The sequence below is a fragment of the Podarcis melisellensis genome (assembly GCF_964234715.1).
Source record: "Podarcis melisellensis genome assembly, chromosome: 3".
In the NCBI taxonomy this organism is placed as follows: Eukaryota; Metazoa; Chordata; class Lepidosauria; order Squamata; family Lacertidae; genus Podarcis; species Podarcis melisellensis.
Window position 1 is genome coordinate 20,267,867 of NC_138530.1, and position 19,630 is coordinate 20,287,496.

The following is a 19,630-nucleotide window of genomic DNA, read 5'->3' on the forward strand; positions in this document are numbered from 1 at the left end:
TATTTTTCGGTCTATAAGACGCACCAGACCATAAGACGCACCTGGTTTTTGTAGGAGGAAAACAAGGAAAAAAAATTCTGAATCTCAGAAGCCAGAACAGCAAGAGGGATCGCTGCGCAGTGAAAGCAGCAATCCCCCTTCCTTTTCTGGCTTCTGGGATAGCTGCGCAGCCTGCATTCACTCCATAAGACGCACACACATTTCCCCTTACTTTTTAGGAGGGAAAAAGTGAGTCTTATAGAGCAAAAAATACGGTATTTAAACTGCCAGGAAATGCACTGCAACCTGAGAAATCCAATGGATAGCTGTTCCAACCCGCCCGTTAGTCTGAGTGGTGTAGATCAGGTCATTTTGCAGAGAAATCCACAGAGATCAAATTCCTCACGCATCCCTATAAAAGCGCTTCTTAATCATCTTTCATCATAAACAGGATCCAGTTGCTTCAATTTGTTTTCATATGCTGTTCGGTTTAAACTATTTGGTTTTTTTCTCCCCTGAACAAAGCATCCCATTTCAAATGTATTGCCCTCTGAGCTGCAAACATACTATTCCAGGGGTCAGCAAACTTTTTCAGCAGGGGGCCGGTCCACTGTCCCTCAGACCTTGTGGGGGGCCGGACTATATTTTTTTTTGGGGGGGGGAATGAACGAATTCCTATGCCCCACAAATAACCCAGAGATGCATTATAAATAAAAGCACACATTCTACTCATGTAAAAACACCAGGCAGGCCCCACAAATAACCCAGAGATACATTTTAAATAAAAGGACACATTCTGCTCATGTAAAAACACACTGATTCCTGGTCCGTCCGCAGGCTGGATTTAGAAGGCGATTGGGCCAGATCCGGCCCCTGGGCCTTAGTTTGCCTACCCATGTACTATTCTTTCTTTTATCTAACCGTTCACAGAATCACTTTGCTAGATACAAATTCATTCTGTTGCAGCAAAGTTGTTCTGGTTTACAGTGCAATGTGTTTCGGCTGGACTTTTAATGAACTGACACACAGGCCAGATTCCGCAGAGGTTTGGTTCCTCAAGTCTGGTGATAGATTTATGGAACCTACCTTGGTCTGGAAGCAGCAGTAGAGCTGTGTTAAGTAAGGATGCTTCCGTGCTAACGCCAGAATCCGTTTTTCTGTCATTGTACAGTCGACGTCATCATCTTGTAGGATGACATCTTTCTTTAAGACTTTCACGGCATATACTTCATCTTTGCCTTTTAGCTCGGCTAGCATGACCTGCAACAAAGAGGCAACTGCACTTTTACACACGGCAAAGAGAAAGTTGTTCACATACTAAACTAGCTAAAAAGAGAAATTAAATGGAAATTTTGCACTAGTGGAAGCCAGCACAACAATCCCTGTTAGTGCAGTGGGAATCCCCACTCCCCACAAATCAGCTCCAGAGAGTTGGGGAAACTCCCAGAATATCATGTGAGGAAAAGAGATGAGCAATCATTTCATTTGGCAAAATGATCTCTTTAGTGCCACACTGAATAAAACTCACTGAATGGAGAGGCACACACAGCAATCTTGAAGCAAAATGCCTTTTCCCACAGTATCTGAAAGACCACTTCCTTCCCTACAGACCTTCTCAAACATTAAGCTCAGCAGAGGGAACCATTTTGGTGGTTTCACCACCCTTGGATATTCAGGGGGTTGCAACCCAGGAGAAGGCAATTTCTGCGGCTGCTCCTAAGTTTTGGAATTTCCTCCCAAACGAGGTGCGTTTGGCTTCTTCACTGTTCAGCTTTCGAAGAATGCTGAAGATACCCTTCTTTACCCCTGAAATGCGTCTGTTCAGGGTCCACCCTATTCCTGTGGCTGCAATTTGTCTTAACTGCTTTTAATCCTGAATTGTAGATGGTTGTCACCCAGCCTGGGACCTGCTGGAGTAGAATAAGATAATAATTTCAAGGGGGCAAGTAGAGAACTCCAGTATTCCTAGTTTTTAGATTTTCCTATAAAAGGATTTTTCCTCTCTTTAGTGGTCAGAAATTATAAGGGGTGTGTGTGTGTGTGTGTGTGTGTGTGAGTGTGATCTAGGGCCTCCAAAAAGCCAGTCTCCAGCACCACAAGAACTATGGTTCCTCAGGCGGCTAGGCAGACTAGGCCTCATGGAGAAAAGATACACACTAGGCCACAGTTCCAGCCTGAAATTCTACCCAGGCCTCTCTATCTGGCCCTCAGGACACTCCCCAGGCAACAGCCTTCTCCTCAAGCCATATCCCTCACTATCCCTGCTTTGCACCATCCTGGAGTTGTTTTTGCCTGGTTGGAATGCAGTTATTTAATTTCATCCTGATTCTAATTTTTAAGCTGTATTTTAATCAATTGTTTGATTGTGTTTTAATATATTTGACATTTGATGTTAGCTGCCCTGAGCCTGGTCTTGGCCGGAGAGGGCGGGGTACAAATAAATAAAAATTTACTTACTTAGTTACTTAAGCAATAAGCCTTTCTTTCCTGAACTGAGGATAGAGAGGGATGTGTGTAGAAACAAAGCTAAAATCCAACTTGCTTGCCTTGCCCAAATTAGCTTTGAATCCTGCCCACCACTTGTGTGTGGGATATGGAGGCTTGCCTAAAAGAGAATGCAGCCTTTGGGCTTGAAAAGGTTCCCCAAGCCTGATCTCCATGCTTGCAGCAAGAATCAGCAGTGCAAAATGTGGATCTGTTTTCCCCCCAGACATAAATGAAATCCAGATTCTCAATGCACTTGTTTCTTGTAGTTTTTGCCCCAGTGATTTTTTTTTAGTGTGCCTCGCTTGGGCTTTAGAATTGCACGCATCCTGGCTCTGTTGTCACTTCGAATTTCAGACTGTTTCCACCTAAGGCTGGGCCGCATCTAGAGCCGAATGGGATTTGATGCTGCCACTTTAAAGTCACCTCTGCAAGTCCTCCTTACGGCAGAACAGCAGGAGTCCGAGCAAACACAGCCTAACATTTACATGCCTTGTTGAGTCTGCATGGCTGGCAAGTTGAAAAAGCAAATTATCTGACTTGCAAAATCAGGGCATGCAGAGCAGGAATCACCTTCAGGGAGAATAAATGTCAGCCTCCCTATGGAGTGCTTTTTCAGTCAAGTGCCTCAACAGAAGACACCAGCAGCAGCTTAGCATTTCAATTGGCAGGCACACTTTCAACTTAACAAACAATTCAGCACTGACTTTTTTAAAAATAAAAAAACTAGCCAACTTAAAAAAGAGACACCTGTTCAGTGCCACCGAGAAAATACATCTCTGGCAATAATTTCTATGCCATTTTTCAGGCCATGTGTGGTACCAGTTCTTTTATAAATTATTCCAAGAACCACCAATGGAAGTAAAGCAGCCCAAGTAAAGCAGCACCCAGCTAAGAAGATTTAAACCTTGGCCTTCTGCATCTAAATCCCCTGTTTTATCTGATGTTCTTGGGCTACAACTCCCACAATCACTGGCCATTAGCCATGCTGACCAAGATAGATAGGAATGGTAGCTCAATAATATCCAGATAGCTATCTCTGGACTAAACAGCTGTTTCCCTGCATTGTGCTGATATACTTGAGAAGCCACAGAACCAAGCAGCACAGAATTAGCAGCCTGAGACATGGCTTGACAGGACTGACAGTGCAATCAAGTTTATGGGGTCAGTGCATAGACCAAAAAGGTACAGTGGCACCTCTGGTTACATACTTAATTCGTTCCAGAGGTCCATTCTTAACCTGAAGCACCACTTTAGCTAATGGGGCCTCCCGTTGCCACAGCACGATTTCTGTTGTCATCCTGGGGCAAAGTTCTTAACCCGAGGTAGTACTTCTGGGTTAGAGGAGTCTTTAACCCAAAGTGTTTGTAACTCGAGGTGTTTGTAACCCGAGGTACCACTGTACCGTGCAAGAGATTCTGTGCCAGGTAACCGAGATAGCGAGAGCCAGTGAGGTGCAGTGGCCAAAGTTTAGGGAAGTTGCTAATGTTTGATAGTTTATTGTGCTTTTAATTCTGTTGGGAGCCACTCAGAGTGGCTTGGGAATCCCAGCCAGATGGGCGGGGTGCGAAGAAGAAGAAGAAGAAGAAGAAGAAGAAGAAGAAGAAGAAGAAGAAGAAGAAGAAGAAGAATTCAGATCCCTGACACAGCCATAATCTGGGTGATCTGAAAACTTACAGGTGATCCAGACTGACCCTCTTTCAAATCAGGCCATGGAACGGGCTTACCCATAAACCTCCAAGCCCCAATGCATGATCGAATTGATGCATGGCGTGATATATTGTCTTTTAAATTTGCTGAAGGCCTACATAGGGATTTGGTAATCCCTATGACCACCGGAGGAGGGTGTACATGGATGCAAACACAGATATGCCATAAGCTTCAGCCATGCCTCAACCTTGTTTCTTCCTACCAGTACTGCATGTTGTTGTATTTAATGTGCACAGTGGAAACAAGCAGCAATCAAGGACTGCTCACCTTCCCGAAGCTGCCTTTCCCTAACACTTTAATGAAGTTAAACTCTTCGAGGCCCATGCGCTTGGTCTGTGTTTTGACCTCTCCGTTTTCGCCGTTCTCCCCGGGAGTGTTAAGCTGGCCGTCAGTCGAGGTCGCCGCTCCTCCCCTGTGCTCTTCTCCTCGGTTGTCAAATGACAATGCTTTCCTAATGTTATTTTCAAGCTCTTTGATTTCTGTGAAAGTTTAAAACGACAACAGTGGACAGATATTTTAATACGTACACACATGGAAGAGCTAAGCTTCAGCAATACCAAGATCTTGGTTGCATCAGGATGACGCATCATCATCACCATTAAAAAAATTAAACTGCCCTATACCAGTAGATCTCACAGCATAAAACCATAATATAAAAAACCACCAAGAAAATACATATTAAATAAATAAAAAATATTTAAAAATTGTCCAGTAGCACCTCAGAGACCAACTAAGTTTGTTCTGGGTATAAGCTTTCATGTGTATCTGAAGAAGTGTGCATGCACACGAAAGTTTATACTCAGAACAAACTTATTTGGTCTCTAAGGCACTACTGGACAATTTTTAAACTTTTTGTTTATTTATTTTGTCTGCGTCAGACCAACACGGCTACCTACCTGAATCTAGAAAATACATAATAAAAACAAAACGACAACAACCCAATAATCTCCCCTTCCACACACATTTTAAAAGGGCATCAGATGTCAATATTATTATGTATGTATACACATACATACATGTGTGTGTGTGTATAGATGATAGATGATAGATAGATAGATGATAGATAGATAGATAGATAGATAGATAGATAGATAGATGATAGATAGATAGATAGATAGATAGATGATAGATAGATGATAGATAGATAGATATAGATGATAGATGATAGATAGATAGATAGATAGATAGATAGATGATAGATATAGATAGATAGATGATAGATGATAGATAGATAGATAAGATATAAATAGATAGATGATAGATGATTGATAGATAGATAGATGATAAATAGATAGATAGATAGATAGATAGATAGATAGATAGATAGATAGATAGATGAATGATAGACAGACAGAAAACAAACAGACAGGAACACAGGAAGACGCCCTACATTAATCAGACCATTGGTCCATCTAGGTAAGTATTTACACTACCATTGGTGGCTCTGTAGGATTTCAGACAGCCCTTTGCAGGGATTCCAGGGACTGAACCTGGGATCTTCTGCATGCAAATAAAATGCTCTACCACTAAACTGCAGCCCCCAGATAGATAGAAAGATTGTAGTTTGTGTATGGTACTCCAGGATCCGTCCTCAACATCTCCAGTTAATGTTCCACTGCTGGGACATGCCCCAGAGACATTGGAAAGCTGCTGCAACTCACAGAAACAGCAAATATGATGTCTTCTAGATATGTCTTTTTTGTACTACAACTCCCATCATCTCTGCCCAGTGACTATGCTGGCTGAGGCTGATGGGAGTTGGAGTCCACCAACATCTGGAGGGCACCATTTTTGCTACCTCTGCAGAAGACAGCATCTCACTAGATGGTCCCCAAAAAGCCTTCAGCAGTTTCTCCTGAATCTTCAAAGCTAGTATGTCCTTCTGCTCTACTGAGCAGGAAAGACAGTGCAAGGCAAATGGCAATCCCATCTGAGTGATATGGCCATGTTATGACACCAGTTCTTTCATAATCCATTCTTCATTAAATCTGAGATGTTGGGGCCACATTGTTTACAAGGCTGCAGTTCAGCGAGACCCCCCAAAATAATGCAAAATATTCATAAATATAAAATAAAAGGGGGCAAACCTTGATCACATGGAGAAGTCGGTGCCGACTTTGATCTGTCATCGTCTCCTGGTGAGGATCCAGGAACCGGTGGTTGAGATTCTGCACCTGGGACAAGCTAAGAATAGACAGAGAAATGAGATGCTTAACCACCGCAAGGTGTTCTTCTGACATGACATTTATGAGAGCACAAAGACGCAGCTCCAAATAGCAAAGCTTCTGCACACAAAGAGGAAGGCAACTGAAAACCCTCCTTGAATTGCCATCTGCTTTACAGATTGACAAGCATAGCAGCTCATTTTTTAAAAAGAGAGAGAAAAAAAACTTGCATTTATTGCGTTGAAATCTTAACTTGTTTGAAGAAGGTCATGTAAATGCTGCTAGAAAGACCACATATAGAAACTCTTTACAAACAACAACCCGTAACTTCTGAAACAAGATACAGGATTCTTGACACAAGTTCTACAGTGTCATGTCAGGATGAAAGGCCAGAATTCACTGAGCACCATTCCAACACCAGTGTAATTAAATCTGCACAGGAGCTGTGCAAACGAGGAGATTTAGTGGATTTCAACCACATTTTGCTCGCCAAAAAATGAAAGATGCTTGACTTGCCAAATGCAGCTTTTCTAAATTCTCCATGATTTATGTCAGGAGAATCCCCATCTCGAAGAGGGATGGGGAACCTCTGACCCTTCACATGTTGTTGCGCTCCACTGCCGTAAGTCCCAGCTAATGGTCAGGAATTATGGAAGTTGTAGTTCAAAATCATCTGGAGGACCAGAGGTCCCCCATTCCTGGTCTGATGGCATGTGATGCTGTGGATCCTAAGAATGTCTTGTCATACAAGTTGCCTAGACAGAAGATCACCTGGAAACTAAATATGCAAGTCTCTTCAGACGAATATAAGTGCAATAAGCTGATAGAATGAGGTAAAACAGCTGATTACGAACATGAGATTTATGGGCATGCCACCACCACACATTTAAAACACCTCCCAAGACCACACCACACCTTTAAAGCACAGCCATACCACTTTAATAGTAATGGCTTCCCCCAAAGAATCCTGGGAACTGTGACTTGTTAATGGTGGTGTGAACTGTAGCTCTGTGTGAGGTCTCCTAATAACTCTCAACATCCTTAAAGGTAAAGGGACCCCTGACCATTAGGTCCAGTCGTGACCGACTCTGGGGTTGCAGCACTCATCTCACTTTATTGGCTGAGGGAGCCGGCGTACAGCTTCCGGGTCATGTGGCCAGCATGACTAAGCCGCTTCTGGCAAACCAGAGCAGCGCACGGAAACGCTGTTTACCTTCCCACCAGAGCGGTACCTATGTATCTACTTGCACTTTGACGTGCTTTCGAACTGCTAGGTTGGCAGGAGCAGGGAGCGAGCAACGGGAGCTCACCCCGTCGCGGGGATTCGAACCGCCGACCTTCTGATCAGCAAGTCCTAGGCTCTGTGGTTTAACCCACAGTGCCACCCGCGTCCCCTCAGCATCCTTAAGCAACTACAATTCCCAGGATTCTTTGGAGGGGGAGCCATAATTGTTAAAAGTGGTATAAGAATGCTTTAAACATATTGGGTGGGGGGACTGATGTAGACGTCAAGAGCACATAGAACCATCATCTTCCTATATGCAAGTATATAATAATAATAATAATAATAATAATAATAATAATAATAATTGGTATACTGCCCTTCATTCGAGAATCACAGTTTACAATATAAAAACACCAAAATACATAATATAATAACCACTGCTTTTCTTCTAGAAAGAAAGGTGCGGTACTCACCATGAAGTTGTTATAGTAAGTGCTACACTTTTAACCAGTGCTTTTCTTCTAGAAAAACACGGTGTCGGTACTGCATACCCTTGAGTACCCCCAGGAAAAAAAGCACAAAACCAAACAATACACTCCCACACACTATTTAAAAGGCCACCGATTGCATAATTAGCCAAAGGTCTGGGAGAAGAGGAACTTTTTGCCTGGTGCCTAAAAGTGTGTAACTAATGCACCAGGCAGGCCTCCCTGGGGAGAACATTCCAGAAACAGGGAGCCAACACAGAAAAGGGCTGTTCGCATGTTGTCACCCTCTGGACCTCCCATGGAGGAGGCACATGAAGAAAGAAATGCCTCAAGTGATGATTGCAGGGTCCGGGTCAGTTCATATGGGGAAATCTACGTGCTATGTACCTGACAGACCAGCACAACACACCCTATGAGGGATCCAACTAGCTTTTACATTGCTATTAATCACAATTACTAACTTAGGTTTCTTAATGTCACTGGGTCTATTAAGTAGGTGACTTAGGTGACTACAACCCCCTGGAACAGCATCTTTCCTTGCCAGGGACAAGACCAGGACCCAGCAATTCCCACTGGGAAACGGGCACCATGCATATCACTTCTAAATGGAGGGCTCTCCAAGGACTGCTGTGTGCAGTTAAGAAGAAGAAGAAGAGTTTGGATTTGATATCCCGTTTTATCACTACCTGAAGGAGTCTCAAAGCAGCTAACATTCTCCTTTCCCTTCCTTCCCCACAACAAACACTCTGTGAGGTGAGTGAGGCTGAAAGACTTCAGAGAAGTGTGACTAGCCCAAGGTCACCCAGCAGCTGCATGTGGAGGAGCGGGGAAGCGAACCCAGTTCACCAGATTACGAGTCTGCCGCTCTTAACCACTACCACACTGGCTCTCTAGTTAACCACACTGGTTAACGGATTGCAGGAGATAAAGACAGGAATCCTGTCCATATATACTTGGGAGGACTCTGTAGGGCTTCCTTCTGAACAGACATATCCAGTGCACTGATGTTATGTGCGACTCTTGGCATAAAGAGGTCCAAGGGATGGTTTGCGGTTTGTGGTTTATTTTATTTTTTTACCCAATGCAGAAGGGATCAGCTTCTGTGAAGTGGCTTTGCAGAGCATCTGCTGAATTCAATTCTCTTTTGGGAGAATGTTATTTCAGTGCGTTTCCATTTGTCATCACTGTAATATCACGGGGGGTAGAGAGGAACATCTGGCAAGACAATGATCTCACGCCAGTTTTTCGACTAGATAAGAATATTTATGTTCACATGTGTTCTCACAAGGGGACTTCAAAGTAGTAGCTTTGATGTTTACATGGCTTTCTGACAAGAACGATTCCTTCTGACAATTGAAAAATAATAAAGCCTTTTTTGACTTCATCACTACTGAGGTCAAAGCAGTCTATGTTCTTCCAGGGCTTCTTCCAGCTCACTCGGTTTGTGTACTCCAAAGAGCACAAGTTTAGCAGGGACGATGCCATTATTTTGTCCAACTGCTTTTGATTTTCTCCATATGGGAACCTAGGAAGTTGCCTTATATTAAGCTAAACCATTGGACAGCTAGGTCAATGCTGTCTATACCAACTGCCAACAGCCTTCTGTGATATCAGGCAGGGTTCTCATCCAGCCCTACCTGTGTTGAACTGAACTTGAGAACTTCTGAATGCAGAGCTTTGGAATACGTTGTCAGCAATATACTGATGACACACAACTCTAATTCTCCTCTACATCTGCAGGTGTGGCATGGATGTGCTGGACCGTTGTCTTGCCTCAGTAAGGGACTGGATGAGAGCCAACAATCTGAAGCTCAATCCAGATAAGGCTGAGGCACTGTTAGTGGGTGGATGAGTGGAGGGTTGCCCTCTCTTGATAGGGTAACACTCCCTCTGAGGAATGGGTACACAGCTTGGGGGTACTTCTGTTGGAATTCCTGCTTCATGGTTGCAATTATGGGATTGTTGTCTTCTGGATCCACTGCTGTCGCTAGAGGCTCAGGTGGTCTTAGTGGTGCCTTCCATCAGCTTGGGCCGGTGGCTCAGCTGCGCACCTATCTGGACCAGGGCTTCTGTTGTCTATGCTCTGGTAACCTCTAGGTTAGATTACTGCAACGTGTTGTGCGTGGGGCTGCCTCTGAAGACGATTCGGAAACTTCAGCTGGTGCAGAATTTGGTGGCCCAGTTGCCCACTAGGGCAAGATGGTCTGAGCATATAACACTGACCCTGGTCTGACTGCACTGGCTGCCAATTAGTTTCCAGGCCCATTTAAAAGTGCTGGTTTAGACACAGAAAGACTTAAATGGCTCAGGACCGCAATACAGTGGTGCCTCGCAAAACGAAAAGAATCCGTTCCGCGAGTCTCTTCGTCTTGCAGTTTTTTCGTCTTGCGAAGCAAGCCCATTAGCGGATTAGCGCTATTAGCGGCTTAGCGGATCAGCTGTTAAGCGGCTTAGCGGATCAGCTGATAAGCGGCTTAGTGGATCAGCTGTTAAGCAGCTTAGCGGCCTAGCGGATCAGCTGTTAAGCAGCTTAGCGGATCAGCTGTTAAGCGGCTTAGCGGATCAGCTGTTAAGCGGCTTAGCGGATCAGCTGATAAGCGGCTTAGCGGCTTGGGAAAAAGGGGGGGGGAAAAACCCGCAGGAACTCACAAGACATTTTCGTCTTGCGAAGCAAGCCCATAGGAAATTCGCTTTGCGAAGCACCTCCAAAACGGAAAACCCTTTCGTCTAGCGGGTTTTCCATCTTGCGAGGCATTCGTCTTGCGGGGCACCACGGTATATTTTAAGGACCAGCTCTCCCCATATAAATTGACCAAGACCCTGTAATCAGAATCTCATAAAATCCCTTGGCCAACTCAAACATAAGCTAAATGCAGCAAAAAAGCCCTCATTAACATTTTTACTCCCCTTGCTCATTTTCATATGCAATTACTTTTCTCATTAATAGACAGAGGATGGTTACAAAAAATGCAGAAGAAAATGTTCTGCACAGCACTGGTCATTAGTTCACATGCAAGAATGATTACCTTCTTCCTCCTTTGTCCACTATTAGTGATCTTATCCGGAGTGACACCCAGGTCAGCAAGTACTTTAGCTATGCCCCTCGCATCCACTCCGCAGTTGGGGGCCACATTTGTTTCACAGCGTCTATGTACATTCATCTTGCAAACTGCAATTTAAAACAGGTGAGGAAAGGAAGAGAAAACCCAAGTTGGATTAGATCATTTTTTGATACGTCAACATCAACATCTGTCTTTACCATGTGGAAATCAGGGTGCTGAAGTGCAGCAACCTTCCCTGAAACAAGAAAATTATTTCAATGGGGAAAACGCTGAGCTGGATCCATGACTGATCGTTTCATATCATGGGACACGAGAACTGCCTTCTGAAGATTAGGCCAAGGTTTATCTAGGCCAGCAGTATGTTCCCAACAGCAGCCAGCTAGCAATGCCTCTGGGAGCTTGTTCGCTCAGGTCTCTCCTTCAAACCTGACAGAAAAGATGTGATTAATGGGCTGTGAAGAGACAGGCAGCCATCTTGTCTGTGAAAGATGAAGCAGCACAGGATGAAGGGAAACATCCTTACACCGTCTAGGAGGCACGAGACAGTGGCGCACAACCCAAATCACTCTGAGGGCCACTTTTTTATTAACCCTAAAAAGCCACCTCACTATATCAAAGCACATTCTTTCCCTCAAAGAAATATGAGCACTGTACTTTGTAAAAGGGACGCGGGTGGCGCTGTGGGTTAAACCACAGAGCCTAGGACTTGCCAATCAGAAGGTCGGCAGTTCGAATCCGCGCAGCAGGGTGAGCTCCCGTTGCTTGGCCCCTGCTCCTGCCAACCTAGCAGTTCGAAAGCACGTCAAAGTGCAGGTAGATAGACAGGTACTGCTCTGGTGGGAAGGTAAATGGCGTTTCCATGCACTGCTCTGGTTTGTCAGAAGCGGCTTAGTCATGCTGGCCACATGACCTGGAAGCTGTATGCCGGCTCCCTTGGCCAATAAAGCAAGATGAGTGAGGCAACCCCAGAGTCGGTCACGACTGGATCTAATGGTCAGGGGTCACTTTACCTTTACCTTACTTTGTAAAAGGCTGCTGGGAATGGTAACTCTGAGAGGGGTATTGTGATGGGACGATGAGCTGCTTGTGCGTAAAATGCAAGTCCCTCAGAGTTTGATCAGGTTTTCAAACCTCTGCCTGTGACGGAGCCCCTCCAGCATGGCTGCGTCAATCACTAGTAGAATCCGAAAGTGGCTGCTTTCGGAAACGTTTCCAACATAAAAGCTCCTTAACGGAAACACGTCGTCTGGCCTCTCGGCGTGACAGTTTCCGTCGAGGTGTGGGTGTCCCTATAGGAGGTCCTGAGACCTCCCCACTGGTTTCGCTTGAAGCGTCTCTGAGCCATCCCTCCGACTCACTTTCCCTTGGAGTTCTTGCTCGCCCTCTACTGGTTCCCTCTTCCGCTGCTACTGCTCTCTCAACCTCAGGGAGCCTTTGCACCTGCGGCGCTTTAGATGTAAATTCCCTGACAGGTATACTGCAGTGCCCAGACAGAATTGTCTGAGGAAGAGAAGGTATTTTGTTGCCATTATATTTTCAGCAGATCCTGATAACCCACTTTGTCTCGAAGTGCCTCACAGTTCACTCTCCCGTGCATAGCTGTCAACTTTTTCCTTTTCTTGCGAGGAATCCTATTCAGAATAGGGGAATTTCCCTTTAAAAAAGGGAAACGTTGACAGCTATGCTCCCATGTCCCCATGAAACAACACAGGCCGCTCTGAAATCTTGGCCAACCTATCCCTCCCTTTCCAGCTCTACTCCATTACGCCTTCTGTTCTCATCATTCTTTCCATCTCTGTCCACATCTCTCACATTTCTCAACCCAGCCTTTTCATAAACCACTTATAACTCAGCTTGCTACTGAAAAGCCCTTTTTTTGTGTGGGGGGGTGGGTTTTGCAATGAGCAATGGCAGAGGCAGAGGACGATCCAATCAGCCGTCAAGCCTTTCACTATACAGATCGAAGCTAAGGCCATTAATCATAAACGAATATACATGTTCCCCCTGCCAAATACATCATTGATTTCTGGCTGCGAATGTATCAAAGGAAGCAGCAAATAACTGGGCCGCTTAACATTGAGACTCTTCATTTGTTGACAGACTGCTGGAGCCTTATACCTTATATGCGAGTGCCCTCTTGTGGAGGGAAAAAAAGCTCAAGAAAATGTACAGAAATGTAAGCATAACTCGATGCTGCACGCTTTTAGAGATACAAATCCAAACACCGCCCAGAACAATAATTCACTGCACTTCCATAGGGATTTGAACCTGGGTCCTTTGTTTGTTGCTCAAGGGACTAGTTGCTTCATCACACTGAAGCAATTTAATGATCATTCTAACAGAAGAATGAAGGATCTGCAACCCTCCAAACATTGTTGGCCTACAACACCCATAAACCCTTATCATGAGCTATACTAGCAAGGGCTGATAGGAGTTGGGAGCCCAACAACACGAGACATAGTAGCCATCTTCAAATATCTAAAGGGCTGTCACACAGAAGATGGAGGAAGTTTGTTTATCCTATCGTGCTCCAGAGGATAGGATTCGAACTGATGATCCAAGTTACAGAAGAGGAGAAGTTTTGACTAAATATCAGGAAGAACCTTCCGAAGGTAAGAGGTGTTTGACAGTGGAACCGTCTCCCTCAGAAGGTGGTGGACTCCCCTTCATTGCAGGTTTTTAAGCAGAGATTGTATCTGTCATGGATACTTTAGCTGAGATTCCTGCATTGCAGGGGGTTGGACTAGATGACCCATGGAGTCCCTTTCCAATGCCGCTATTCTATGATTCTATTAATTTATTGGGGCAAGGGGCACAGGCTCCCCATCCTTGTCCTTCCATTCCAACTGCTACTGGAATGAGAATTAAATCACTGAAGGAAACTTTCCTAAAAGTCCAAAGTCCATATGAGAGCCGTAGGTTTACTAGGCCAACCAAAACTTCATAAAATGGTGTGCAAATGTTTTGAGTTCTTCAGACTAGGTGTTACAACAAAACTTAAGGGGGATGGGGGGGGGATAAAAAGGATGCTGGTGTTAGTCAAGCTGTACGTGGCTGCATCTAGTAAGTTTTGAAGATGGGGGTGTGGGAAATGAACTTTCAGGTGCTTGCAGTTTTCATCTTGTACCCCAAACTCCTGAGAAGAAGAAACACGTAATGGCTGGACCTCCGTCTCCACAAATCCCACAACCAGATGCTACTCACTCCTGATAAGAGGCAGGAGGGAGACGATCCACCATTAAATTTATGATGAAGTGTTCTGGGGAACTTGAAAGCTTGCAAAAAAAAATTGATGATATTTTTGTTGGCCTAACAAACTCCTAATATGGGCACTTATTTATTTTTTTCTTATAGGACAACCTTTTCAAAAAGTTGACATTCCTATCTGTCTCCCACCACCGCTGTGATTTTTTTAAATAAAGCTGTTGTGATTCAGAAGCATTGCCTTAGTAGGATGCTCCTTGAATACCTTATGTTGCAAGATCAAACCAAAACCAAGGGAAAGCAATACGCCTCTGGTTTCAGAAACAGATCCTAATAAAAGCAGCCATAGATACTTCAGAGCTTACTTTGAATTCTGTGACCACCCGCAGTAGGACAACCCTGCATGTTCCCAAAACATCATAAATTAAAAGGTTAAAAAAAGGGTCCAAGTAATCCAATTAAGTGAACATAAGGAGACAGGGAGGCATCTCTACAAATCTGCCAAGAATTGAATAAGCCAACTGGGTTGGCAGCAGCTGTTGCCAACCAACTCCATTTATCCTGTTCTCTCTTTCTGAATTATTCTGGGTTGTTTTTGTTCTGCTTGCTGCAGGCATGCAAGTGGGTATATTTAAAAAAAACGGGGGGCTTTAACTCAGATGCAGACATGTTTTGATTTCCTCCACTTAAGGTTGCTATTGCAGATAAATTGTTCCCGGTGCGAAAATGAGATGGCAAAGAATGAGAAGCTAACCACTAAATGTGTGAGTTCATATGGGAAAAAATCCAGGGTTCTGGCTACCCCACTCTCTATGAAATGTAATTGGGGAATCCAGGAATTTCTATGGTACGGTAGTGCATTTTAAAGCAATTTGTTATTTGTACAAATCTTTATGAACCTAATACTAAAAGAATAGCAATGGCGTGTACATTAAGGAGCATATGTGAAGCACTTGGGATAGGTTACTGTGTTGTTCGATGAGCATTTTGGGGAAAGTTTTAACTTTTCTTGGTTTCTGTTTATTTTATCTGTTCCTATTTTATCCTGTTAAAGTCACTTTGAGATTTTGTGTGTGTGTGTGTATAAAGTGACAAACAGACATAAATAATGATACTATACAAGAAAATGCAAAATTCATGAAATATAGGCATCCAAATAAATTTCCACAACAAGTAATAAAACAGCTGTGTTGCATAATAAGCAAAGCAGGCTTTGTTTTATTATTTGCTTTTTATTTTTAATATTTATTTTATATTTGCTTATTATTAAGCACAAGCCCGAAGGAGGAAGCACAACCTACCTTTGCATTGTAAACCTTGTCTCAGAAGACCCCAGAGCAACGAACCACAGTGGTCACAGAAGGTGGGCACTTTGTAATTGTGAATGCTGAACTTGTGAGGCATGTTGACACTGAAGCGCTGGGAGCCCACCTGGCAGAAAATCACAAGAACACACAAAAACCACCACTCTGGTATGTCTAGTCTTTTCCAGTGAAGGCCTTACAAAGTACTTCTACATTTTCCATATGTAACTCAATTCCCCAAGTGCTAATCCCTGCATAGGCAAAATGGTGGACTTCTGTGGGTCAGTGGGTCTAGCTGTTAGCCAGAAAGTTGGTGGTTTGTGCCCACCCAGGGACAGCTGTGGGCAGGATTCCTGCACTGGGCTAGATAACCCTTGTGGTTCTTTCCAACTCTTCAATTCTTTGATTCTGTGAATCAAGGATACTGTGATGGAAGTAAGCTGTACCTTTTAAGGGAGGGATGCGGGTGGCGCTGTAGGTTAAACCACAGAGCCTAGGACTTGCCGATCAGAAGGTCGGCGGTTCGAATCCCGCAACGGGGTGAGCTTCCGTTGCTCGGTCCCTGCTCCTACCAACCTAGCACATCAAAGTGCAAGTAGATAGATGGGTACCGCTCCGGCGGGAAGGTAAACGGCGTTTCCGTGTGCTGCTCTGGTTCGCCAGAAGAGGCTTAGTCATGCCGGCTACATGACGCGGAAGCTGTACGCCGGCTCCCTCAGCCAATAAAGCGAGATGAGTGCAGCAGCCCCAGAGTCGGCCATGACTGGACCTAATGGTCAGGGGTCCCTTTACCTTTACCTTTAACTGTGCAGCGATAGAGAGTATGCTCTGCATGTGGAAAATCCCAGGCTACTGAATATCTTTGGTCCCCAGTGAAGAGGATCAGGCAGCAGACAAGGAGAAAGAGGCTCTGCCTGAACTCCTGGAGAGCTGCTGTTGGTCAGAGTAGACAGTATTGGGCTAGGTGGAACGGCAGTCTGAGACTGTATTAGGCAGCTTTCTATGCATGTTGCAGGGGAATATCAGCAGTACAGAGTGGTTCGGGTCAGCTTACCAATCTTACTAAGACCCTCTGGTCATCTTTCAAGGAACATCGGGATCCTACCAAATGCCGTTTGCAAATCAGCACCAACATTGTCCCTAAATGAATCACTTGTGCTACATAAATAATCTTCTGGTTGTTTTAAAAAGTTCCACTTGCAGATGGAGATACATGGCATATTCCCACCCACTTCTTATCGCTGGCTTCTACCCAGAAGTTCTTTAAAACAATAAGAGCACCAATTCAGAAATGCTTTAAAGCTTCCTGTAGTCTGGAGCCAGAGAATGTAAATCTACACAGGAACTTCCATATCCCCGCTGGCATAGAAGGATGGCACAAGTTGGTAGATTAACATCTGGCACAAGAGGTCATGGCTTTTAAAAGCACAAACACTGGCTTGTAAGCTCCGGGGGGGGGGGCAGAAGATGGTAGTGCAATGGCTCTCTGAAATAAAACTGAGATATGGGGTGGGGCATCCCAGAGAACAGACTGCAGCGGCACTCTACTTTTTGCAAGAAGGCGAGAGAGAGAAAGATTGTGCACACTGTCAGCTCTACCCTGAGTCTAGATTCACCCTGCCAATTCAAAATTGGAAATGCAAACTGCTTTGGGTGTGAAGCTGTGCACAGGAACCTTGTAGAACCACAGACGGCAGAGGACAAAGACACATCATCAGCGCTGAAATGGGATTCAGCTGCCAGTCTGGTTGGCTTCTGTATATGGAGTGGTAATGGGGCAGCCATCTTGTCTTTTGCTTCAGGCGGCAGAATTTCTTGAGCAGGCTCTGGAGACAGGGCCACCGCTTCGGGTGGCCAGCATCCAGTTCCATTCTCAGAATTCAGAGTTGGCCCTCTTTTAAAAACAAACATTGACAATAGTTCCCAGGGAAATTGTGCACAACGGTTCTCAGTCATGCAAAAAAGTAAATGGTGGACTAAAGAGAGACTAGAAGGGTGCAGTCGGGATCCATCTCCTTCTCCCTCTCTTTAACAAACAGGGGAGGTGACAGTGACTTGGCCTGACTTTATAGATATGGGGGGGAAAAATCCACAAAACAGCACAACTCCCTTTTATCTAGAGCATTTGTTCTATAAATATTTACCTCATCGTGGGCTTCCTGCTTCTTCAACCCAGCACATTTCGTTATTATAAGCTCATGGCATCGCTTATGGACTACGCAAGTGCAAACTGTAAACAAGAGAAACCGTATCAAGTTTGAGTTTTCACAAAGGCAGTTTTATTATTTTGTCCAGAAGGGATGAGGTAACTGAAAACGAAAAAGGAAAAGGGAAATTCTGGAGGGTTGCTTCCCATTCCTACCCACCAGTCCCAGAGGAACTGAAAAACCTCAGCAATATACTTCTTAACTGAAGAGGGTGGTCTAGGGTTGAGCTGAATTGGGAAAGGGTTGAGGGGGAGGCTGCGACCAAGTTGTCTTGTTTGCATCTAGTGGAACTTCCCCTCAGTCTCCTCCCCACTTCTGTCCCTGAAATCTCTTCCGGTTTTCTCCTACCAACTCTTTGGAGAAGACTGGGGATATTGGGGATTTGCTGGGGTATGAAAGGGACGGCAACTTCTGCTGTGCAAGCAGAGGTCCTTGCCCAAACGGGACAACTCTGCTGAATGCAACCCATTGCATGCTGTTCCAATGCTGCTATCAAGAGAATCATGGGGCCCTCGTGGCACACAAATTGATCCTGCGAATTCACAACACAAAGTGCTCCTTTTTGATCTTGAAGGCCCTAAACAGCTTGGGACCTGCACTCGTGTCAAGTTGTCCGCAGTACATCCCCAGTGCTGTGCTCCTGTGCCTGTCACTGATGTCCATTAAACTTATGGCTATGAGAGGAAGGGCCTTTTCAGTAGTGGCCCCACACTTGTGAAACTCTTTTCTCATTGAGGTTTCTAAAGGCCCATGCCTATTCACCTAGAAGCAAGCATTAAGGACCAATTTCTTTCAGGTAGGTAGCCATGTTGGTGTGACGCCGCCAAAATAAATAAAAAATAATAATAAATTGTCCAGTAGCACCTCAGAGACCAACTAAGTTTGTTCTGGGTATAAGCTTTCGTGTGCATGCACACTTCTTCAGATATCTAAAGAGTATCTGAAGAAGTGCGCATGCACATGAAAGCTTATACCCAGAACAAACTTAGTTGGTCTCTAAGGTATTACTGGGCAATTTTTCAATTTCTTTTAAGTTGCTTTTGCATAATCAGGGGCTCTTTATTTGTTTAAATATCACAACTCCGAGCTGAATGTTATTTGTTCACTTGATTGGTTGATCCTGCTGTCTTTTATATTCCTTTATGGCGACTGATCACTGATCCTGTTCCAAGAACCAATGAATGGCAAAGATGCTAGCTCCTTATAACTTACACCACAGATCTTATATTTGTATGTCAAATTTTCCTTACCTTGACATTGGTACCCTTGCTTTCCTATTACTCCCCTGGAGATGAAAAACAAACACACAGAGCACAAATTAGGAATCGGGAATGGAGGTATATTTTCACATCGCAACATTGACATGGTCAAGAGAGAGACACAGCCAAGGACCAGAGATGAATGTACTGGCTGCAACCCAACTTATTTAAGGAGATTCCTCTCTTGGCTCTACAGATGGAATTCTTCCCTTTGTTTTCCCCCTCCATCATTTTTGGAAATGTCACCAAGCTATACTTTGCCAAAAATCCCATGCCAAAAATGAAAATAGATAGTTCTTAAGGCTCCTTAGGAACCAATTTCTCCGCAACCCTGACACTCTCTCTTTCTCTCTCTCTCTTACATGAAAGAAAGTATTGTTTGTTATCTGCACAGCCACACATGCTCAAAAGCCCTGAAAGGTCTTGCAGATCTGGTGCCTCTTAGTCCTTAATTCAGGCTAATCTTGGGCCTTCCAGATGTTGCTGGACTCCAGTTCCCATCAGCCCCAGCTGGCATGGACAACCGCCGGGGATTATATAGGA

The 19,630-nt window shown here is 44.4% G+C and overlaps 1 protein-coding gene across 1 annotated transcript in view; it reads right to left on the reverse strand.

Annotated features, from left to right (window-relative positions):
* Nucleotides 1-19,630, reverse strand: part of PRKCE (protein kinase C epsilon) — a 302,630-nt gene that overhangs the window by 77,164 nt on the left and 205,836 nt on the right. The window contains exons 4-10 of the mRNA XM_081903955.1: nt 19,079-19,113; nt 17,766-17,851; nt 15,619-15,748; nt 11,078-11,220; nt 6,261-6,357; nt 4,441-4,652; nt 1,066-1,239 (exon numbers count right to left, since the gene is read on the reverse strand). Of these exons, the coding sequence (XP_081760081.1) occupies nt 1,066-1,239; nt 4,441-4,652; nt 6,261-6,357; nt 11,078-11,220; nt 15,619-15,748; nt 17,766-17,851; nt 19,079-19,113 (877 nt within the window). The remainder of the gene's footprint in view (nt 1-1,065; nt 1,240-4,440; nt 4,653-6,260; nt 6,358-11,077; nt 11,221-15,618; nt 15,749-17,765; nt 17,852-19,078; nt 19,114-19,630) is intronic.